The following is a 24,390-nucleotide window of genomic DNA, read 5'->3' as shown; positions in this document are numbered from 1 at the left end:
GCCCTCCCCCTCAGCTCCCCAATCTCTCACTATATACAATAGGACAGGAGGAACAGGGTAACTACTAACTAGCTTTAAACACGGGGAGGGGCGTTGTACAGTGAATGCCCGCCCACCTCACGGCCTCTTCACAGTCACATCTACGCCCACTGACTTAATCGCCACGCCCACCACCGCCCTGTGTCGTGCGATTGGCTTGCTGCCCTCAGACACGCCCCCTCCCTAGGCATGGCGGAAGTAGGCAGACGTCAGCATGCTCGGGCTAGAGAAGCGGCCGCCCCGCCGCGGCCCCCAGCACACAGGGATGAGGCGCTGGGGACGGAGGCCGAAGCGATGACCGTACTCGTCAAGCTGCTGTCGGCTGTCTTCTACGGCATCAGCTCCTTCCTAATCGTCGTGGTGAACAAGAGCGTCCTGAGCGGCCACAGGTACCGGGGACAGAGTCCATGGTGCGGGAGGGAGGAGGAGCGGAAGCCGGGGACAGAGTCCAGTGTGAGGAGGGGCGGGATGCCGGCCGGGGGATGTGTGTGATGCTGGCCGACTCCCCGGGGATGCGCTACACTGGGTCATTCATTCACTGCACAGCCATAGCCATAGCTACAGATCTCTTCGGGTTTCCCCTGAACTCTCCCAGGAATCTGATCTGACCCTGGGCTAATTGTCACTCTAGTCACCGCAGATACAGATGGTCAATGCTGTGATAGACCCCTGACCGCTGTACATCAGATGGATCTGGGGCTCAGCCGCACATCTGATCTGAGGAAGCTCCATATTTGGCTATTTTCTTAAGATCGGTCTGATCCATCTGAATCTGACGAAAACAGGCCAGATCTGACTAGTGGCTGGGGCCTTTACCCTGTATCTCCTGTTGCACCCACTGCCTGCACCCCTCTGCCTGCCTCCCCAGCTTGCACCCCTCTGCCTGCCTCCCAGCCTGCACCCCTCTGCCTGCCTCCCCAGCCTGCACCCCTCTGCCTGCACCCCTCTGCCTGCCTCCCCAGCCTGCACCCCTCTGCCTGCCTCCCCAGCCTGCACCCCTCTGCCTGCCTCCCCAGCCTGCACCCCTCTGCCTGCCTCCCCAGCCTGCACCCCTCTGCCTGCCTCCCCAGCCTGCACCCCTCTGCCTGCCTCCCCGCCTGCACCCCTCTGCCTGCCTCCCCGCCTGCACCCCTCTGCCTGCCTCCCTAGCCTGCACCCCTCTGCCTGCCTCCCCAGCCGGCACCCCTCTGCCTGCCTCCCCAGCCTGCACTCCTCTGCCTGCCTCCCCAGCCTGCACCCCTCTGCCTGCCTCCCCAGCCTGCACCCCTCTGCCTGCCTCCCCGCCTGCACCCCTCTGCCTGCCTCCCCGCCTGCACCCCTCTGCCTGCCTCCCTAGCCTGCACCCCTCTGCCTGCCTCCCCAGCCGGCACCCCTCTGCCTGCCTCCCCAGCCTGCACTCCTCTGCCTGCCTCCCCAGCCTGCACCCCTCTGCCTGCACCCCTCTGCCTGCACCCCTCTGCCTGCCTCCCCAGCCTGCACTCCCTGCCTTATAACACCCCTGATGTGTCAGTTATCCCATGGGGGAATCCCAGCATTACACCCATCACTCACTGATACGACAGCAAGATCCCTACAGTATACCCATCACTGCCCTGACGTGGCTTCCAGGATCCCTATAGTATACCCATCACTGCCCTGACGTGGCCCGCAGAATCCCTACAGTATACCCATTACTGCCCTGACGTAGCCCGCAGGATCCCTACAATATACCCATCCCTGCCCTGATGTGGCCTGCAGGATCCCTACAGTATACCCATCCTTGCCCTGATGCGCCCACAGTATACCCATCCCTGCCCTGATGCGGCCCGCAGGATCCCTACAGTATACCCATACCTTTCTTGATATTCCCTCAGGCTCCCCGCAGTATACCCATCACTGGCCTGACGTGCCCGCAGTATGCCCATCACTCCATGATCATATTGCATTAAGCTGCTATTATTGTGCTGCTATATTGATGCTGTGCTCACACATTATTAGCTGTAATGTAACCAGCTGCTGCTATTTATGTACTGATTAGGGGGGCACCCCCCATGGTGCCTCTGCTCCTGTCTGCCATGGGACAGCTGATGCATCTGATATACGGTCATCATGCATAGGCTGTGGTGTTCCTGTGACTTGTTGTGTCTCTCTGTACAGGGTGGTTGTACTCTGAGAGCCTGGGTGTTTGCACGCATAGGGCCCTATGTCTGGTGGGCACAAGGATTATCTCCACATTACAGCTTAAATATAAATATAAGTAGTGAGGACTCAATCAACATACAACTAGAGGCTTGAGGCCAATGATGGAGATGAGTATGCGGACAAAGATGGTCACTGAGTGTTGGAGTATAGGAGAGCTGTGAGTGACATGTGAAGAGAAGAGGGCTTTGACAACAGGAGGGAAGAGGGCCCTGCTCGGAGGAGCTTACAATCTAGTAGGAAGGGGAGACAGACAGATTACAAGAGGTGCAAGCGAGGGGGTGGTGGTTAGATACAGGATGTAAACAGGCAAGGGGTCGGAGAACCAGCTGGTTTATGCAGTGGAAGGGTACGCTTTGATGAATAGGTGAGTTTTCAGTGCCCGTTTGAAGCTTTGCAAGGTCGGGAGAGTCTAATGGAGCGATGGAGTGCGTTCCGCTATCTTTGAAAACTCATGAAGTTCCTCTTCCCTGCCTGGGGTGTTGCTGTCTGCTGTGACGTTTCTAGCACAGGTCTGGTTTGCATATTAGTGCTGATATACAGACCACACTGTGCTAGAAGCACTACATCAGGCAGCGACAACCCAGGCAGGGAAGAGGAACTACATAGGTTTTCAAAGATAGCGGGTGCCAGAATGAACACAATATTTAGTTTTTGTAGTTTCCCGTCGGAAATGAAAAAAATTGAATAAAATGTCACCCAACATCTGGCTATATCCAAAAAAAAGGTTGACATGCAAATGATCGACACATGAAAGGTTTGACATGAGCTCTGCTTCCTCTACACTCGGCCCACATTCCTGATTGCATCCACGTGGATGTTAAAGTAGGAAAGTCCTCAAAAATGAAAAATGTAAATTTCACGTCGACCAGTAACATGTCAACATTTTGTAACTTTTATTATTATTGTGTCGACCTGTTGACTGTGATCCGTATATTGAGATATTATTGTATTCCATGACGATGGTTTGGGAATATTACACTAGGTGGGTCCGAGCTTGTGGTCAGCCCGAGGCCTTGTCGTCAGACTGTTGGTGGGAGAACTCAGCGGGGACATACGTAATAATTATGGGGCCTGATTCAGAGTTGATCGCTGAGGAGCAAATGGCACGCATGCGCAAGATATTGTGCATAAAGCTGGCAGGGTGACTGCCAGGAAGTTGGCGCTTTTTTTCAGGGAGTGTCTTTAAAAAAAAAACCACAGGCGTGCCCAGACATTTGAAGGGTGGGTGTGACGTCAGCCTTGATCAGCCGCCCTCTGTCGCAGATTACCGCTAGGGTCAGACTTACACACATTTGAGCTGCGGTGGATAGTTTATTCCCTGAACCAGTTGCTGATCCTCCCCCCAGTTAGTACCCCCCCCCTAACCCAGCCATCAATCAGAATTCCAGCACTTCTTGTAATGGAATTGCCCTCTCACCTTGAACATTGTGGTCTTTATTATTATAGGATGAGACCTGGGGCTAAATTTACTAAAGTGTCAGTTTTTAGAAGATAAATATTTTGCCTCTAGCAACCAATCAGGTTCTACGTATTATTTGGCCTCTACTCTAAACTGGCGCAGAGATAACCCGCCGTGTACACAGACCCGACTATAAATCGCCCCTTATATTGCATGTTAGTAATGGGGCTCTGCAAAATGAGACCCCTGTTGGCATTGCAGATGTCCGCTCCTATGTAACCCCTGTCGCTTCAGAGTAAAGGTGGCCATACACTGTGGCCAAATTATACTCTGCGATACGGCCAGCCTTTGCCCCGTGGGCCGCCCGTGACCTCCCTGGGTGACAGACGTATGCGATCCATCACAATTTTTTGTGATGGATCCCGCTGCCGGGAGGGTGGTCCGAGGTCAGGTGGTCGGACAGCCAGCAGGTCTGACCACTGACTCAGGCCTAATGCACACAGGACCGATCAGAGTGGGCTGATTTGACGACCCGATTCATCAAAATCGGCTCAGTGTTTGGGGGCCTTAAATCTGCTTTCCAGACTCATTTGAGGTGAGGTTTGCACTGCAGCGCCTCCTCCAGGCTTCTCTATGCAAGTGACCTGTAGCAGAGGTTCCATCCAATGGTCTGTACCAGGCGTAGGCAACCTGAGGCCCCCCAGCTGTTATGAAACTACAAGTCCCAGCATGCCGTGCCAGTTTTTGCACTCCCTAATGCAAAACTTTAGCAAGGCATGCTGGGACTTGTAGTCGCACATTAGCTGGAGAGCCTCAGGTTTCCTACGCCTGGTCTATACTATTAATCCTCATGTTCCAATGATACCAGCACTAATGGGGAAGCCATGCAACACTGTATTTAGTAATTCACTTCTGTCCCTGTCCCAGTGGAGCTTACACCCTATACTGCCTACCAAACACACACACGCATGCACATCAGGGTTACTTGTTTCTTCTGCTTAGAACTCATGACCTAGCACTACTGCGAGATAAGTGGGAGTAAACCCATGCAGACCAGGAGAGAACATACAAACTCTACACTTAAGGAGCTTTGTGGGAATTAAACTCAAGACCGCAGTACTGTGAGGCAGCAATATCGACACTGTAAATGCTAAAAATGTAACCCAAGCGACTGTCACATTCCAGACCCTATAAACCTGCACACTCGTGTTCCAGCTATTATGGCACTGCGCTGTAAAACAGATGTGATCTGACCCTACATACTGGCAGCAGCAGCCAGCTCCCCCCAGCACACGTGTGCAGCGCTGGCTGATCAGACAGAAATAATGACGCTTTGTTCTCTTGCAGGTTTCCCTCCTCACTATGTGTTGGACTTGGCCAGGTCAGTAAGATTTCCCCCCCCCCCCCCCCCCCCCTGTGCACGTCCCCATGACGCAGCAGTGCCGGGACGCAGCTAACACTGACGGCTCTTGTGTTTCTTGCAGATGCTGGCGACGGTGGTTGTACTCTGGGTGGGAAAGGCACTGAGGGTGGTACATTTCCCGGATTTTGACAGGCACATACCTCGAAAGGTACGTCTGAGTGTCCTGGCCGCCGCTTTGCTGTCCTGCGGAATGTTAAGAGTTAATTATGTATAGCAGTGAGGTGCAAGCGGATACAACTGTAGATACCACACTAGGTACAGGGCCAGATGGACTAAGTAGTGTTCATTCTAGCACCCACCATCTTAGAAAACCCATGCAATTCCTCTTCCCTGCCTGGGGTGTCGCGGTCTGCTGTGGTGCTTCTAGCACAGTGTGGACTGTATATCAGCACTGATGTGCAAACCAGACTTGTGCTAGAAACACCACAGCAGACAGCGACACCCCAGGCAGGGAAGAGGAACTGCATTTGTTTTCAAAGATGGCGGGTGCTAGAATGAACACTACTAAGCTTGAAAAGTGATAAAATGGAGAGTGATAAATCACCAGCCAATCAGATCCTAACTGTCATGTTACAGGCTGGGTTTGAAAAATGACAGGTAGGAGCTTATTGTTTGGTGATTCATCACTCTCTAGTTTATCACTATTCGAGGCTTAGAACATCTCGCCCAGAGAGAGAGATAAAGTGGATTATCTCCACTATACAGTATCTCTCTCCAAACTTTGGTAAATCTCTCCCCCCAGCCTTTTTATAGGACGTGCAACTGATTGTTTTGATCAGATCTGCCATTTGATTGGAGGTTGAGGGTTATATTATCTCTTCTGTTCGGTAAACTGACATACAGTATGGCTTTGTCCCCAGTGCAAGGGCGTGTTCCATAACCTCTGTCCCTGGTTGGTCTATTGTCACCCCTTTGGGTCTGGTGCCCGCTTCTGAACTGTACAGCGATAACTTATCAGGGAGTTTTATCAAATCTTGGAGAGAGAGATAAAGTAGAGGTTGCCCACAACTGCCAGTTTACGGGATATAATAGAAGAGTGATCTGTAATCAGCAGTTGGAGACTTTGAGGTTACTCCTATCTCAGCTGGTTGTAATCTGCCTGCTCCAGAGGACAACGGTCCCTTGTTAAAGGGGCAAAGTGTTCCCCAGTGCTGGGGTCTCGTCCTCCCGTACTGTGGGGCCCCTGTGTCCTGGGGTCTCGTCCTCCCACACTGTTGGGCCCCTGTGTCCTGGGGTCTCTTCCTCCCGCACTGTGGGGCCCCTGTGTCCTGGGGTCTCGTCCTCCCGCGCTGTGGTTGATCACTGGCATAGAACTGCTACAGATCTGGTAGTTGACTGATGCTTATCTGTAATAAATTCTATCTGCAGCTGATGGGGAGGGAACGTCTGTCCTAAAGTACATGTCCCCAAAGCCTGCATCCTGTGCGGGAGCCTCCAGTGGTACTGCTCAGTACCAGCCTGACCTATGTAAACCTCTGCAGGACAGAAATGTACTAGCCTGACCCATGTAAACCTCTGCAGGGGGCCTGTTCTGCAGGACAGAAATGTTTGTTCCCTTCTATGCAAATGAACAACAGTTTCTGTGATCCGCCTGTTCTGTTATGCTAAGTGCCCCCCCCCCCCCCCGTAGTGTCCTCCAATGGGGCCACAGTGAGCCTGCACTTATTCCCACCCTACCATAATTACGTTATTGCTGTGTAGGCCCCGCATGTGTTTCCAATGATCCCACTCATTAACTTACAAACAGCCTTGTGTATTCTCTGCAAATCCGCTGCAGGACCGCATGCACCTGGGAACATACCCTCTAGTTTGGAGGCTATCCAGTCCTTGCGTCGACAATCTCTAGGTCGGTCACTAATGGTCGACACAAACATGATCGATACTGAGTTTTTTTACAACAGACTTTGTTCATATGTTACCCGCCAAGTGGGCGTAGAGTTAGATTATAATAGAAGGCCAGCGCAGTGGCACACACGTACGGTGTTGACAGACACCAAGAAAATTGTGAAAAAAACTTGTCAACCTTTTCAGTGTCGACCATGTTCAAGTCGACCGAAACCTGCTGTCAACCTTTTTTTTTTTTTGTCAACCTAGAGTATGTTGGCCATTCTTGGGTGTCCTAGGCACTATCGACCATTAGTGATCAACCTAGAGATTGTCGACGTAGACATTGTCTATCATATATGCCGTAACAGTTTGAAGCCCCCCAACACACTCTCTCCGCCAGTCCCCTCCTTGCGCTGACGTGTCAGGCACAACGAGGCATAATAATAATTTGTCGACCTCACAGAGTACATTTTTGTACATGACCTGAGTTGGCCGGGTGCTTCCTAAGATCTAGGCCCTTATTCTGGTTCACACGCAAAGGCAAATTCCTTCTCGAATGGACAAAACCATGTGCACTGCAGGTGGGGCAGATGTAACATGTGCACAGATAATTAGATTTGGGTGAGTTATTTGTTTCTGTGCAGGGTAAATACTGGCTGCTTTATTTTTACACTGCAATATAAATCTCACTTTGAAGTAAAACCCCACACAAATCTAACTCTCTCTGCACACGTAACATCTGCCCCACCTGCAGTGCACATGGTTTTGTCCATTTGAGAAGGAATTTGCCTTTGCGAGCGAACCAGAATAAGGGCCCTAGTCTGAACCAGGTGTCTCTCTGGTCTTAACCTTTTATGGGGAGGGGGGGGGAGGGTTTGCTCACATTGGGACGCAGTGAAGTCTCTTCTCAGCCAGGCTGGTTGGGAGTGTGTAACGGGAGTGGCCACAAAGCCGGGATTATTCGGAATCCTCATCCTTTGATAAATATAGCACAGAAGTTGAAGTCTTTACGTATTAAATGACTGGAAAGAATGTGAGCTCGGAGCCGCGATTCTCTGTGCAGCCCCCATGCCTGTTGCATCACATTCTAACCTTACCTATTGCATGAGAGGCCTCAAAACCAGTGCGACCAGTCTAACAACAGACTAGGTGTAGGTGGGGGGTGTACGTGTAATCCCCCCCTGTCGCTCACACACTGACTGTCTTAGGTTTACATTAATGGATCTGTTTTTTTGGTCTGATATCTATGTTGTTGGTGAAAAGCGACCTCCAAGTAACGTTTCTGTTTTCTTCCAGACCTTTCCGCTACCTCTGTTATACTTCGGAAATCAAATAACCGGTCTGTTCAGCACAAAGAAACTCAAGTGAGTTTGAGGCACTAAATGCCTCTCCTCCTGTGTGGGCTGGGCTTGGGATCAGCCCTCTGATCGTTACATGAAAGTTGTCCTAAGATAAATAAGTATGTAAAAAGCAGAGATCTAGGAGATGTGGGGGCGGAGGTTTCCCCTGTGCAGAGCAGACTTCCTGATGGTAAATCTTTCCCATGTGCTAAAGCAGCACTGGCCAAACCTGTTCTCAAGGTCTACCAACAGCTCATGTGTCTCAGGCAACCTGTGGATCTATAGTAGGAATGATGCAGCAGGTTTGACAATGTGACAGTTAGTAATAACTACAGCTGTGCACCAGCTAGGTGATCTGGGCCATGTGACAGTTGGTAATGACTGCACCTATGCACCAGCTAGAGGATCTGGGGAATGTGACAGTAATGACTACACCTGTGCTCCAGCTAGGGGATCTGGGGAATGTGATAGTTAGTAATGACTACTCCTGTGCACCAGCTAGGTGATCTGGGGAATGTGACAGTTAGTAATGGCTTCTCCTGTGCACCAGCTAGGTGATATGGGCCATGTGACAGTTAGTAATGACTACTCCTGTGCACCAGCTAGGTGATATGGGCCATGTGACAGTTAGTAATGACTACTCCTGTGCACCAGCTAGGGGATCTGGGGAATGTGATAGTTAGTACTGACTACACCTGTGCACCAGCTTTCAATTAACATTTTGGCTATTTATCACTGTCCACTTTATCACTCTTTGAAGCTTGATACATCTGGTCGTATCATACATAGATCCCCTTTATCTCTCTCTAGGAGCCAGATTTATCAAACTTTAAAAAGTGATAAAATGGAGAGTGATAAACAGCCAGCCAATCACAGGCTGGGTTTGAAAAATGACAAGTAGGAGGTGATTGGCTGGCTGTTTATCACTCTCCATTTTATCACTCTTTGAAGCTTGATCCATCTGGCCCTAACTGAGATCTATGTAGAGAGAGGTAATGTGTCTTTGGGATGAATGTATGGAAGGGAAGGCTGCACGGTGAATGGGTGACCATTTTACAGAGTTTAGGAATATTGTCCACCCCTCTCTACATTACCCCTCCATTCATGACCCCACAAAATGCTTCCAATCCACAATAGCTGATCCACCGCTCTTGTAGCAGTAGAGCTGGTTCCACTGCAGCTGCCTGGTATAGGAGCATGCGTTGCTGGTCACTGAGGCACATTCCTCCCTGGTATATGAGCGTGCACTGCTGGTCACTGAGGCACCTGGTATATGAGCGTGGTATGCTGCTGGTCACTGAGGCACATTCCTCCCTGGTATATGAGCGTGGTGTGCTGCTGGTCACTGAGGCGCATTCCTCCCTGGTATATGAGCGTGGTGTGCTGCTGGTCACTGTGACACAATCCTCCCTGGTATATGAGCGTGGTGTGCTGCTGGTCACTGAGGCGCAGTCCTCCCTGGTATATGAGCGTGGTGTGCTGCTGGTCACTGAGGCGCATTCCTCCCTGGTATATGAGCGTGGTGTGCTGCTGGTCACTGTGACACAATCCTCCCTGGTATATGAACGTGGTGTGCTGCTGGTCACTGAGGCGCAGTCCTCCCTGGTATATGAGCGTGGTGTGCTGCTGGTCACTGTGACACATTCCTCCCTGGTATATGAGCGTGGTGTGCTGCTGGTCACTGAGGCATGTTCCTCCCTGGTATATGAGCGTGGTGTGCTGCTGGTCACTGAGGCGCATTCCTCCCTGGTATATGAGCGTGGTGTGCTGCTGGTCACTGAGGCGCATTCCTCCCTGGTATATGAGCGTGGTGTGCTGCTGGTCACTGAGGCATGTTCCTCCCTGGTATATGAGCGTGGTGTGCTGCTGGTCACTGAGGCATGTTCCTCCCTGGTATATGAGCGTGGTGTGCTGCTGGTCACTGAGGCACGTTCCTCCCTGGTTTATGAGCATGGTGTGCTGCTGGTCACTGAGGCATGTTCCTCCCTGGTATATGAGCGTGGTGTGCTGCTGGTCACTGAGGCATGTTCCTCCCTGGTATATGAGCGTGGTGTGCTGCTGGTCACTGAGACGCATTCCTCCCTGGTATATGAGCGTAGTGTGCTGCTGGTCACTGAGGCGCGTTCCTCCCTGGTATATGAGCGTGGTGTGCTGCTGGTCACTGAGGCGCATTCCTCCCTGGTGTATGAGTGTGGTGTGCTGCTGGTCACTGAGGCTCCTGGTATATGAGCGTGGTGTGCTGCTGGTCACTGAGGCTCCTGGTATATGAGCGTGGTGTGCTGCTGGTCACTGAGGCACGTTCCTCCCTAGTATATGAGCGTTTGCTGCTGGTCACTGAGGCGCATTCCTCCCTGGTATATGAGCGTACGCTGCTGGTCACTGAGGTGCGTTCCTCCCTGGTATATGAGCGTGGTGTGCTGCTGGTCACTGAGGCGCAGTCCTCCCTGGTATATGAGCGTGGTGTGCTGCTGGTCACTGTGACACATTCCTCCCTGGTATATGAGCGTGGTGTGCTGCTGGTCACTGAGGCATGTTCCTCCCTGGTATATGAGCGTGGTGTGCTGCTGGTCACTGAGGCGCATTCCTCCCTGGTATATGAGCGTGGTGTGCTGCTGGTCACTGAGGCGCATTCCTCCCTGGTATATGAGCGTGGTGTGCTGCTGGTCACTGAGGCATGTTCCTCCCTGGTATATGAGCGTGGTGTGCTGCTGGTCACTGAGGCATGTTCCTCCCTGGTATATGAGCGTGGTGTGCTGCTGGTCACTGAGGCACGTTCCTCCCTGGTTTATGAGCATGGTGTGCTGCTGGTCACTGAGGCATGTTCCTCCCTGGTATATGAGCGTGTGCTGCTGGTCACTGAGGTGCGTTCCTCCCTGGTATATGAGCGTGTGCTGCTGGTCACTGAGGTGCGTTCCTCCCTGGTATATGAGCGTATGCTGCTGGTCACTGAGGTGCGTTCCTCCCTGGTATATGAGCGTATGCTGCTGGTCACTGAGGTGCGTTCCTCCCTGGTATATGAGCGTACGCTGCTGGTCACTGAGGTGCGTTCCTCCCTGGTATATGAGCGTGTGCTGCTGGTCACTGAGGTGCGTTCCTCCCTGGTATATGAGCGTGTGCTGCTGGTCACTGAGGTGCGTTCCTCCCTGGTATATGAGCGTGTGCTGCTGGTCACTGAGGCGCGTTCCTCCCTGGTATATGAGCGTGGTGTGCTGCTGGTCACTGAGGCTCCTGGTATATGAGCGTGATGTGCTGCTGGTCACTGAGGCGCATTCCTCCCTGGTATATGAGCCTGATGTGCTGCTGGTCACTGAGGCTCCTGGTATATGCCTGTGGTGTACTGCTGGTCACTGAGGAGTTTTCCTCCCTGGTATATGAGTGTGGTGTGCTGCTGGTCACTGAGGCACGTTCCTCCCTGGTATATGAGCGTACGCTGCTGGTCACTGAGGCGCGTTCCTCCCTGGTATATGAGCGTACGCTGCTGGTCACTGAGGTGCGTTCCTCCCTGGTATATGAGCGTACGCTGCTGGTCACTGAGGTGCGTTCCTCCCTGGTATATGAGCGTACGCTGCTGGTCACTGAGGTGCGATCCTCCCTGGTATATGAGCGTACGCTGCTGGTCACTGAGGTGCGATCCTCCCTGGTATATGAGCGTGTGCTGCTGGTCACTGAGGTGCGTTCCTCCCTGGTATATGAGCGTACGCTGCTGGTCACTGAGATGCGTTCCTCCCTGGTATATGAGCGTTTTCTGCTGGTCACTGAGGTGCGTTCCTCCCTGGTATATGAGCGTGGTGTGCTGCTGGTCACTGAGGCATGTTCCTCCCTGGTATATGAGCGTGGTGTGCTGCTGGTCACTGAGGCATGTTCCTCCCTGGTATATGAGCGTGGTGTGCTGCTGGTCACTGAGGCACGTTCCTCCCTGGTTTATGAGCATGGTGTGCTGCTGGTCACTGAGGCATGTTCCTCCCTGGTATATGAGCGTGGTGTGCTGCTGGTCACTGAGGCATGTTCCTCCCTGGTATATGAGCGTGGTGTGCTGCTGGTCACTGAGACGCATTCCTCCCTGGTATATGAGCGTAGTGTGCTGCTGGTCACTGAGGCGCGTTCCTCCCTGGTATATGAGCGTGGTGTGCTGCTGGTCACTGAGGCGCATTCCTCCCTGGTGTATGAGTGTGGTGTGCTGCTGGTCACTGAGGCTCCTGGTATATGAGCGTGGTGTGCTGCTGGTCACTGAGGCTCCTGGTATATGAGCGTGGTGTGCTGCTGGTCACTGAGGCACGTTCCTCCCTAGTATATGAGCGTTTGCTGCTGGTCACTGAGGCGCATTCCTCCCTGGTATATGAGCGTACGCTGCTGGTCACTGAGGTGCGTTCCTCCCTGGTATATGAGCGTGGTGTGCTGCTGGTCACTGAGGCGCAGTCCTCCCTGGTATATGAGCGTGGTGTGCTGCTGGTCACTGTGACACATTCCTCCCTGGTATATGAGCGTGGTGTGCTGCTGGTCACTGAGGCATGTTCCTCCCTGGTATATGAGCGTGGTGTGCTGCTGGTCACTGAGGCGCATTCCTCCCTGGTATATGAGCGTGGTGTGCTGCTGGTCACTGAGGCGCATTCCTCCCTGGTATATGAGCGTGGTGTGCTGCTGGTCACTGAGGCATGTTCCTCCCTGGTATATGAGCGTGGTGTGCTGCTGGTCACTGAGGCATGTTCCTCCCTGGTATATGAGCGTGGTGTGCTGCTGGTCACTGAGGCACGTTCCTCCCTGGTTTATGAGCATGGTGTGCTGCTGGTCACTGAGGCATGTTCCTCCCTGGTATATGAGCGTGGTGTGCTGCTGGTCACTGAGGCATGTTCCTCCCTGGTATATGAGCGTGGTGTGCTGCTGGTCACTGAGACGCATTCCTCCCTGGTATATGAGCGTAGTGTGCTGCTGGTCACTGAGGCGCGTTCCTCCCTGGTATATGAGCGTGGTGTGCTGCTGGTCACTGAGGCGCATTCCTCCCTGGTGTATGAGTGTGGTGTGCTGCTGGTCACTGAGGCTCCTGGTATATGAGCGTGGTGTGCTGCTGGTCACTGAGGCTCCTGGTATATGAGCGTGGTGTGCTGCTGGTCACTGAGGCACGTTCCTCCCTAGTATATGAGCGTTTGCTGCTGGTCACTGAGGCGCATTCCTCCCTGGTATATGAGCGTACGCTGCTGGTCACTGAGGTGCGTTCCTCCCTGGTATATGAGCGTGTGCTGCTGGTCACTGAGGTGCGTTCCTCCCTGGTATATGAGCGTGTGCTGCTGGTCACTGAGGTGCGTTCCTCCCTGGTATATGAGCGTACGCTGCTGGTCACTGAGGTGCGTTCCTCCCTGGTATATGAGCGTATGCTGCTGGTCACTGAGGTGCGTTCCTCCCTGGTATATGAGCGTATGCTGCTGGTCACTGAGGTGCGTTCCTCCCTGGTATATGAGCGTACGCTGCTGGTCACTGAGGTGCGTTCCTCCCTGGTATATGAGCGTGTGCTGCTGGTCACTGAGGTGCGTTCCTCCCTGGTATATGAGCGTGTGCTGCTGGTCACTGAGGTGCGTTCCTCCCTGGTATATGAGCGTGTGCTGCTGGTCACTGAGGCGCGTTCCTCCCTGGTATATGAGCGTGGTGTGCTGCTGGTCACTGAGGCTCCTGGTATATGAGCGTGATGTGCTGCTGGTCACTGAGGCGCATTCCTCCCTGGTATATGAGCCTGATGTGCTGCTGGTCACTGAGGCTCCTGGTATATGCCTGTGGTGTACTGCTGGTCACTGAGGAGTTTTCCTCCCTGGTATATGAGTGTGGTGTGCTGCTGGTCACTGAGGCACGTTCCTCCCTGGTATATGAGCGTACGCTGCTGGTCACTGAGGCGCGTTCCTCCCTGGTATATGAGCGTACGCTGCTGGTCACTGAGGTGCGTTCCTCCCTGGTATATGAGCGTACGCTGCTGGTCACTGAGGTGCGTTCCTCCCTGGTATATGAGCGTACGCTGCTGGTCACTGAGGTGCGATCCTCCCTGGTATATGAGCGTACGCTGCTGGTCACTGAGGTGCGATCCTCCCTGGTATATGAGCGTGTGCTGCTGGTCACTGAGGTGCGTTCCTCCCTGGTATATGAGCGTACGCTGCTGGTCACTGAGATGCGTTCCTCCCTGGTATATGAGCGTTTTCTGCTGGTCACTGAGGTGCGTTCCTCCCTGGTATATGAGCGTACGCTGCTGGTCACTGAGGTGCGTTCCTCCCTGGTATATGAGCGTTTTCTGCTGGTCACTGAGGTGCGTTCCTCCCTGGTATATGAGCGTGGTATGCTGCTGGTCACTGAGGCACATTCCTCCCTGGTATACGAGCGTACGCTGCTGGTCACTGAGGCGCGTTCCTCCCTGGTATATGAGCGTACGCTGTTGGTAACACCCCGTAAAAGCCACATGTTGGACACATCAGCCGCTTCCAGGAAGTGCTGGGTTCTCCTGCAGAGTGTACGGCGGCGGCGGACCCCTGCCAGGAACGGTTTATTGCGTGTGTGACGTCACTCTGTTGTCACCCATGGTGTTTAATGGCTTCCCATGGTCATAATTTCTGCAGCTTTCTGGTTACTCGGCAGACGTATAGGATTCCTGCAGCCATAGAAGTCCCCGGAATGTAACACAGGCTTATTATATGCCCCAGCTAATGTCTAGCAATGCTTACAGCTACGACCTATACCATAGCGTACCTGCCTGCTTATACCACAGTGGGCAGAAGGAATGGCGATAATTGTGGGGAAATCTATCTCCTCTGCGCAGACTGCAATGGAAGGATAATGAAACCGATTAGAATCTAGAAGGGGTGGAAATGTTATAAGCTAATGCTCTGTGTTCTTCATTGGACCCCGGTTATACTCGCCAAGCCTTCGTTTCCACCGCCCTTTGCCCTCCACCAGGACCGGTTGCTATGTCTCCTCTAGCGCATCCAATTGACAAATGAGCTTCCTTAGATATAACCCAGGTCCCTCCTCCCATCAGAACGGTCAACCCAGGGAAAAAAAAACAGAGACTTAAACCTGTGTAGACCATTTCCCACTTACCCAGGGTTATTTCTCCGTTGAGAAGGGTATTATTGGGGTGTATGATCCTTCCTCGAAGGCTGACTCGGAGCTAAAGTATAGAGAGGAGTGAAATCACAGGAATGTAGGGATAAAAATATATTTTTATTAATAACTTTATTTCAGTGCTTTATATGTAGCGACGCCCAGTAATGTTAGATCAGTTCACGTTGATAATGGTCTGTCTTGCATAAAATTGCGCAGAATTGTGCTATCGTGTGATTGGACAATGGATGTAACATTTTATCGGTTTCGTTTTGCAGCCTCCCGATGTTCACCGTTCTCCGACGCTTCTCGATCCTGTTTACAATGATGGCTGAAGGGTTCTTGCTAAAGTAAGTGCCTCTCCGTATCAGCCCTGTACCGAGAGATATGAGCGTTCTTCTGGTTATTCTCCACCTGCATCTTCGGTCTGTGACGCCAAAGGGTCGCGTCACGTTGTACCATAAAGATGGTGACTAAATACTCAGGCGGAGGAGCCTGGGAATACATGCCCATTATAGACACATGTAGTGTATTGCAGTCGCCACATCCTGACTTGTTCTATGGTTTCTCTGCGCAGGAAGAAGTTCTCGCGCAGCGTCCAGATGACCGTATTCGCCATGATACTCGGGGCGTTTATTGCTGCCAGGTGAGTGATAACACAATCCTCAGTGTGAGCCTGTTACAGGGCTATATACTATATGCTGTGTACATATCTAGGTCCCATCTTGTATATAAGGGGGCAGCCGGCCGTCTCCTCACTTTCCGGTTTTAGAAACGTGAGTCCTGACTGCCGCAAGAAACCTCCGACATCCTCTTAGTACTAACCGGTCTCCCCACCACACCAAGGGGCAGATTTATTAAGCTTGGAGAAGAGATAAACTGGAGATAAAGCGGAGAAAAGGTAAAAGGAGATAAAGCACCAATCAACTCCCAACTGTCTTTTTCAAACACAGTTGATTGGCTGGTGCTTTATCTCCTTTTACCTTTTCTCCGCTTTATCTCCAGTTTATCTCTTCTCCAAGCTTAATAAATCTGCCCCCCAAGAGTTTGTGTTGTTGCGGGGTACGTTACTGATCAGGATGAAGAAGACGGATTATGGGTGGAAGGTAGAGATAATGGGACAGAGAAGGAAACAATGGCACTGTACAGCTTTATCTAGAGCCTAAATAAACAGAAGTAGAAGTGTCACAATATTTGCGTTGGAGCGAGGCTTCATTTCCATGGCGCTTGTGTGCGATGTCTGCTGATGGGTTCCCTTCCTCCTCCCTGTGTCTAGCGCTGATCTGGCCTTTGACCTTGAAGGATACGTATTCATCCTGTTGAACGACGTCCTCACAGCAGCCAATGGTGCTTATGTAAAGCAGAAGTTGGACTCTAAGGTAAGAAGCCACCGGGAATGTGATCCTCTAGCAGCCCCGGGGGGTGAGCCGCCCTGGGGTGTACACTCTCAGTACAGGCGCCGGCGTTCACTAGGAAGTGGTTTTATAGACCTGTAAACCCTTTTTTTACGAGCGCCCCCTCCCCCGTAATGCAGAGCATATGCTGGGCATACAGGGATGGAACTCTGGCTTCTCCCAGTCTCTGCATCAGGGGAATGAATCAGTGTCGGCAGCATCTAGGTCAGTGATGGCTAACCTTGACACTCCAGCTGTTGTTGAACTACACATCCCAGCATGCCCTGCATCCGTTTTGTCCTGGCCAAATAGCAAAACTGATGCAGGGCATGCTGGGATGTGTAGTTCAACAACAGCTGGAGTGTCAAGGTTAGCCATCACTGGTCTATGTGGACATGATTTTTTTTTTTTTTGCTCGACACCTAAGCATGTGGAAGAATTGGTGGGGTATGGGTTACTGGGTCGACACCTGAAAAAAGTCTACAGGGTTGGAAGGTCAACAATGGCAAGATTGACAGTCAAAAAGTTGGCATGAGTTCTTTCGCTTTTTCGATCCGGGATGTCGGCATGGACACCGTAGCGTGGCCCCTCGACTCTTGGCGCACTGTTCTATTCTCCCACCACGCCGTAGTGGATGGTAGAGCATAAAATATCGCCTGTCGGCACACAAACACGAAAAAACTCATGTTGACCTTTTGACTGTCGACCTAAAGCTTGTGTCGACCTTCCAACCCTGTCAAACTTCAGTGGTCGGCCAATGCATGTCTACCTAAACAGTCAGCCTAGTGACCATACCCCAAATAAGTGTACTGCATCTCCATGCATGGCTCGCCTCGCTCCATCATCTCTGCGCTCAGTATTGTTACCATTCCCAATACCGCGTGGATGGTAGCGTATGACCATTTGATGTAGACCTGTGTATAAGATGGGTCCGCGTCTGTTCTCCTTGGTCTCGGGAAGTTCTGGGTGGGATAAGCGGCTTTCCCTCCTCTAGCAGATGTTGTAGTGATTAGCGGTGCTGTGGGGGAGGCCGTAACGCTGCTCAATAAATCTGTATGGCGTATGAGCCGGTTGGATTACTGGTAATGTGCGTCAACCACAATCTCCTGACACTTGGCGAGAGTCGCTTCGCTGGTATTGGCTCCCGGAGCTTTCATGATCGGTCTGTGGCTTCCATCTTGCCGCCAGTCACCCGTTCACACCACAGTCACCCCCCACACCAGACTTGCCCACATGTCCAGTTGCTGTTCAGGTGCCCGGATGGGCAGTAAACAGGGTAGTATTGGCACCTGAATGACTGCCCGGGGGATTTGTGGGAGTATATTGATGGGGAAGATGCTGACGTGCACTATTATACCTTTCAGGAACTTGGAAAATATGGTGTGCTGTATTACAATGCGTTATTCATGATTATACCAACGCTGGCGATCACTTACTTCACCGGGGACATCGACAAGGTGAGACCGATCTTATTGACTCTCTGTACCTGGAGGTCAGGTGTCGCATAAGGGCAGACTTTGAACCTGTACTGTAATGGACAATACTGGCGTTCACCCCGCTGTCTGTCTGTGGAGCGGCATTCCCCCCCTTTTGTGTTGTGTTTGTAGAGCGGCAGCCGTCGGTCTCCCGCTGTCTCTGCCTGTGGCGCGGCAGCCGGCGGTCTCCCGCTGGCTCTGCCTGTGGCGCGGCAGCCGGCGGTCTCCCGCTGGCTCTGCCTGTGGCGCGGCAGCCGGCGGTCTCCCGCTTTCTCTGCCTGTGGGGCGGCAGCCTCCCGCTGTCTCTGCCTGTGGCGCGGCAGCCGGCGGCCTCCCGCTGTCTCTGCCTGTGGCGCGGCAGCCGGCGGCCTCCCGCTGTCTCTGCCTGTGGTACAGCTGGGTCAGCTGGGTTGTTGTTAAGGTTTTGTTTTATTAATGCCGGGAATTTGTTGCTCTTTGGTGATGGTATAAGATTAAGTCATCGACTAAATATTTCCAAAATCACCAAGTGATAAATCGTAAATATTTGTTTAGACTCTGTTGTAGATGCTGATTTTACTTTTGTCAATGGCAAAACCACATAAATGGGTAATATGGTCTGTTGACCATTTAAGTGAAATTAAGGGGCCAGATGTATCAAACGTGGTGATTCACCTTCACCACCTAATAGATCCCTCCTGTTCGCAGCGCCCATTAAGTCTAGACTTATTCAGCGCTGCAGAAGTCCACACTAAATTTCAATATATTTGGCAGATACAGATTTTTTTTTTTATATATTGATGATGCCTCCAAGCCTGGCAAGTAAGCTGCGGATGTGAGAGTCTTCCAATATGTACAGCACAGATCCATGGCCACTGCGGTCTGCTCACCGGACGGTTTTCCTGCACGGAACATCCCCCCCCTCACGAGTTCCTGTACAGCGATAGCAGAATGCCGGCCTTGTGTGTATTGGGGGGAGGCATCAGACATGGAATATACAGTGTAGCCAGTGACGGCGGCACACACCACTAAACAAAGAACGTCTGTTCGGCAAACTGAGTGACCTTAATGTCTCTTATCTCCGAGTGCGATACGTTCCCGGCCACACTGGCTGCGCCGCAGAATGGCCGCACGACTTCATATTTAATGACTTTTTGTTTTAGCAGATTGCTCATTTGCAAGTCAATAGTTCCCCGAATCTCTGCGCATGCTAATTACTAGGAAGACTCATTTGTTAAATTGAAAGTTTGAGTCATTAAGTCTATTCCAACATATAATTATGTGATAAACCTCCGGCGCCGCAGTAACTGGGATAAAGCGCAGACTAGGGGGAGATATAGCGAATATTATACAGAGTATAATTGGAGGGGGGGGGGGGGTCTGTATATCATCACTGATATGCAAACCAGACCTGTGCTAGAAACACCACAGCAGACAGCGACACCCCCAGGCAGGGGGTTTTAAAATATGGCGGGTGCTAGAATGAACACTACATTTTAGTTTGTCACAAAAATCTTTGTTGACAGATAACAACAAAGAGACGGAAATATATATGATCGTGGAACTAATGGATTTGTTTCAAATATTGTATTTACTATTTAAAAGCCCGTGCTAATGACAGCTTCTGCAATGTACTCTCACTTTGAGCTGTGACAGTTTTTACTTTTAATTTGAGCTGTGATTGTTTGTTTTTGCCCCACTCCCAGTCCCTATCTGCTCCTACCTCCAATATGTCTTCACAGCTCCCTCCCTCCATATCCAGCCAGTTCAAAAAAGATCAGTGTCCCTGCCAAACTCGCTTTTACTTTCTTTTATGACCGCTTTTAGCACACAAACGAGTCATTCGGTCTGTTGAGTGGCCTCTAGTGGTCACTGTCGGTACTTCACCTCCATAGAGGTGAGGAGATGTTAGCCTTTTCTATATAAAGATCATCGGTAATTATGTAATATCTGGGCTCCCGCTTTTCTTATGAGACTGCGTCCCCTCGCTGCGCTCGCCACACTATATAAAATCAACTCCATGCGTAGTTGGATAGTAGGGGTATGAAAAAATGGGGTGCATTTAACATGGGAGCCCAGATAATAAAGTACCAGGTCATCTAGACCCCCCCAGCTGTGACTAATGCCTGTTTGTACCCCGCAGGCCGTGGCGTTTGAAGGCTGGAACGACATGTACTTTGTCTTTGAGTTTACACTTTCCTGTGTGATGGGGTAAGTTCTTGTAGTGCACAATTACACACAATTGACATCCTGTGTTCTATAAAATGCCATATTGAATGATTTGTAGTTTTATTGTGGGTAGTTTATATTTTGGTCATCGTCCTCGTAGCGCCACCTACTGGCTGTTAGGACGTCATTGCAGCCTCTCCAAAGTAGAGGAAGTTTTGTATATATATTCTATGTGAACTCCAAAGTTGTTCTAAATGTGGCGAGCGACGCATTACACTGATTTGGAGTCCACGTGGAGCCCCATCCACTAACCTGCATTTTGTCGTCTTTGCAGGTTCATCCTTATGTATTCCACGGTCCTGTGCACCCATTATAACTCTGCCCTCACAACTACAATAGTTGGCTGCATTAAGGTGAGTTCCCGGCTGTATATCTCTGGTTGCACTTGTTATACATTACGGCGGCTGCCTCCATGAATGTGAAGTCTGGAGCTATTGCAGCTGCCAGTTCTGCGGCTGGTCACACCGATATCTGCCAAGCCCTGAAATGCTCCCACCAGTCACCGCTCAGGAATGGCCGATACGTTTCTGTGACTGCACGCCTGTTCTGGGCCACGTGTGCAGATAACACCGTGGACTGTTTCCATAGTCTCATTGAATTGATGGTTGAACGTTTATCTAGCGCCATCAGTAATAAGGTTAGTGGCTTAGTACGCACTTGCGCTGATCCGATAACCATTAGGATAGGTTAGCACAGAAATTAAAATTTAACAAGTTGTGCGATTGTGACAGTAACCAGCGTAGCCGCACAATTCTCCCCAATCGGAAGTGATCACGTTTCCAGTATTCAAATCTAGCTGCAGCTCTGGCACTCGCGGACAATCCCTACTATTACGGTTACAGCTGTGTGACACTAGAGCGGATCGAATGGCTGCGCATGGTACGCTGTCCATCGGTGGATGCTAGCATGTCGAGTGACAGCCAGCGACCGTTTTGGGATAGCATGCTGGCATTATCTGGGAGTGCCCCAGAAAACGCAGGTGGCATGCCGCCGTTGAGAGGGCCGCTGACCTCAGCGGCAGCATCCTCCCCGCGGCACAGAGTAAGTCTTGGTCATAAGAGTATAGAGAAATCCACCAGCGTGCGATGTCCGTGTCCCCCCCCTCTATGCACGCGGCTCGCTGCGCTTCTGCATACGAACAACAATTAAAATTGCTACAATTTTCTAAATGGTTTGCAGCACTAACCGTATATATATATTTTTTTATTATCTTTACTCCAGAATATCCTAATAACCTACATTGGAATGTTCTTTGGTGGCGACTACATCTTTTCATGGACAAACTTCTTAGGGCTAAATATCAGGTATGGGAGTTGGCAAATACATTACTGTTATTCGGTGCAGACATTAAAGCAATACTTCAAATGTATTAAAACAATTGTGATGTCAGATGCGTCTAAACCTAGATTTAAAAAAAAAAAAAATCCAAAAGCTCAATTTTACTCCATGATGTGAAGATTTAGCTTAATATAAAGGTTTTGATTACCATCACGGTGTCGACATAATTGCTGTCAACACATACCCTATGTCGACGGACTAAATATCACCTATTGATGTGCAATATTAAGTCTAAATACTAAAATTAACATTGTTGCCAAAATGACTACACCCCAAATATGCAGTTAAGGTAGTTTTTGTTTAGAGGGAGGTATAATTGTATTTATTCTTGCCCCTTTCTTCCCTTCAGCATTGCTGGCAGCTTGGTATATTCCTATATAACCTTCACCGAGGAGCAAACCAGCAAACAGTCAGAATCTATTGGCAAACTGGACATCAAGGGGAAAATAGCGGTTTGAGCGCCGATACGGGCTGCCGCGAGCGCTGTGCCCAAAACGTGGATGCACAGCTATTGCTAATTTGCACAGTTGTTTAATTGACTTTAATGCCTTTTTTATATATATTTTTAGAACCAAACCGTTTTTTTTAGCAAAACCTATTTAATTCTGGAGCTGTACAGTAAGTATTTTTGTAACTTCACAAACGCATTACATTTTATGCTGGCGCAAGACCCGGTGGAGATATATTTTTTTTTAACCATGTAAAGATGTTTGCTACGCCGCAGTGACCGATGTGGTTATTGGCAGTTAGAGGGAAGCAAATGTGACCTAATCTGTGATCCAAATTGGACCCTTTACTCTGATTGCCGCTTTAAAAAGAAAAAAAAAAAAACCCGGAGATTTCTTAATAAATCTCTCACTTTCTCAATCTCCATCCTGTTAAATTTCACCCATGGACAAAATTCTTATATTTGGTAATTTCAGTAAATTGTGCACACTTCTATCGCATAGACCAGGCATGTCCAAACTATGGCCCTCCAGCTGTTGTGAAACTACAAGTCCCATCATGCCTTGCCACAGTGTTGCTATTAGGGAATGCTAAAACTATTGCAAGGGATGCTGGGGTGTGTAGTTTCACAACAGCTGCACGGCCGGAGTTTGGACATGCCTGGCATAGACCATACATCTCCTGTGATATTCATTCTTCCCATGAATGCTTTGTAAGTCTGGTGAAGTGATAGGTGATAACTTTATCACTTCGCCAGGCTTAATAAATCTGTTTTCAAGTTTAGGAACCATGGTCTTGAGAGAACAGAAGTAATGTGGGACTTATTATTTTCTCTACTTGCATACCAATGATCATGAGATAGCGTTCCAGTGCCGAATATGTAGCCATTAGTAAAAGCAGAATTGCACCAGTAAATTAAGGCTATGTATGTATTACGCTCTTGGTGTAACTACACATTGTATAGTCCTTTTTCAGGCTGCAATCTTATAGTCTGAACACAACCTAGATTTACTATGAACTACTAACCTGAGGCACTGTACACCTCATACCTCAGTAATGGCAATAATCTCGAGTTCAACAGTAATCTAAATGTTACTACTCTAAAGCCCAGTACACACGGGGGAGATATATTGCTCAGTATCTCCTTTTCATCAGCAACCAGAGGTGGTCGCTGATGAAAGGGTAACACAGCTGGGGGAGCTGCAGAGAGAATCAGCTCATTAGAACAGGGCTGAAAACGGGAGAGCGCACCTGGTGATTTATCGCCGGCGCACACTCCCATCACTGGTAATATGGTCGCCAGCGATATCAGCCCCTATCGCAGCCCTGTGTACACGGCTTTAGAGAAGATTTTTTATAAAGGGTCATTGTTCTCCAGAAAGGGCAGCCTTGGCCTCCATAAATTCACAGTTCTATGTGAAATATTAGTATTCAAAGAATTCAGCTGTCTGTTACAAATGGGTCATTAAGTCGTCACCTGGTTGGCTTCTCCCGCATGGTCCTATGTGACGGTGAGCTAACGGGGATGATTCATAGGGGGAAAAACCGTGAAGTACAGAAAGCCTTATTCTCTGTATAGTAATCAATGAATCTGCCATTTGTACCTATTTTATGTAAGATCAAATCATTTGACATTAAAAAAAAAAAAAAACATCTTGTGGTTTGCTGGGAAATTGTATTTACCTTCTGGCTATGACAAAGTAAATTGGGTAAATTTTTTATTAACATTTTAACTATTCCAAATGACTCGTTATTCTTAATAGTAGTTTCACAATGGCTGGAGGCCCATAGTTTGGACATGCCTGGTATAAAAGGTTACACCCAGTGTCCTCTCTTCCATCTGCCACTACAGATAGCAGTGATTTCTGGACCTAGGGTGGATGATTGACCTTCACGACTGGTTTCATTGTTTGCTGGGTCTCCCACTCCCCAGGATAATACAGCAGCGCGAATGGTCCAGCCACTACTGGTGTAAAGGCCCCCATACATTAGTCCAACTTGTCCTAGGGACAAGTCGGACCTGATTTCACCCTGCAGCTCCCCGGGAGGGGGACACACGATTAGGCACTTGATGTGCCAAAGAAGGAAGGTATCGACGGCGCTGAACTAGTATGTCCCTCGAAATATGTGTTGCTCGTGATATAGGGCAAACAGGTATATGAAAAAACGTGTTAGAATTTTCAAAAGAATAAACGGAGGTGTTTCTACAGAAACACTTAGTGGGGGGGATTCGTACCCAAACTCA

The 24,390-nt window shown here is 50.3% G+C and overlaps 1 protein-coding gene across 1 annotated transcript; it reads left to right on the top strand.

Annotated features, from left to right (window-relative positions):
• The first annotated feature begins 221 nt into the window (after window positions 1-221).
• Window positions 222-23,798, top strand: SLC35D1 (solute carrier family 35 member D1). The gene is made up of 12 exons (XM_083157709.1): window positions 222-428; window positions 4,967-5,000; window positions 5,104-5,190; window positions 8,166-8,233; window positions 15,562-15,633; window positions 15,861-15,929; window positions 16,560-16,662; window positions 18,042-18,134; window positions 20,275-20,342; window positions 20,635-20,713; window positions 21,582-21,664; window positions 22,048-23,798. Exons 1-12 carry the CDS (start codon window positions 229-231, stop codon window positions 22,154-22,156), a joined length of 1,065 nt encoding a protein of 354 aa, XP_083013835.1. The 5' UTR covers window positions 222-228; the 3' UTR covers window positions 22,157-23,798.
• Window positions 23,799-24,390: the final 592 nt, after the last annotated feature.

Source organism: Crinia signifera, chromosome 8 (assembly GCF_055691185.1).
Source record: "Crinia signifera chromosome 8, ASM5569118v1, whole genome shotgun sequence".
In the NCBI taxonomy this organism is placed as follows: domain Eukaryota; kingdom Metazoa; phylum Chordata; class Amphibia; order Anura; family Myobatrachidae; genus Crinia; species Crinia signifera.
Note: the sequence above shows the minus strand (reverse complement) of the source record. Positions and strands in the feature narration are given on the sequence as shown.

Excerpts from the sequence above, each read along its gene's own strand:
- SLC35D1 (XM_083157709.1), top strand. The coding sequence starts at position 229 with ATGGCGGAAGTAGGCAGACGTCAGCATGCTCGGGCTAGAGAAGCGGCC. Across the intron at positions 8,234-15,561 it reads TTCAGCACAAAGAAACTCAA|CCTCCCGATGTTCACCGTTC; the intron begins GTGAGTTTGAGG and ends TTCGTTTTGCAG. Across the intron at positions 21,665-22,047 it reads TTCTTAGGGCTAAATATCAG|CATTGCTGGCAGCTTGGTAT; the intron begins GTATGGGAGTTG and ends TCTTCCCTTCAG.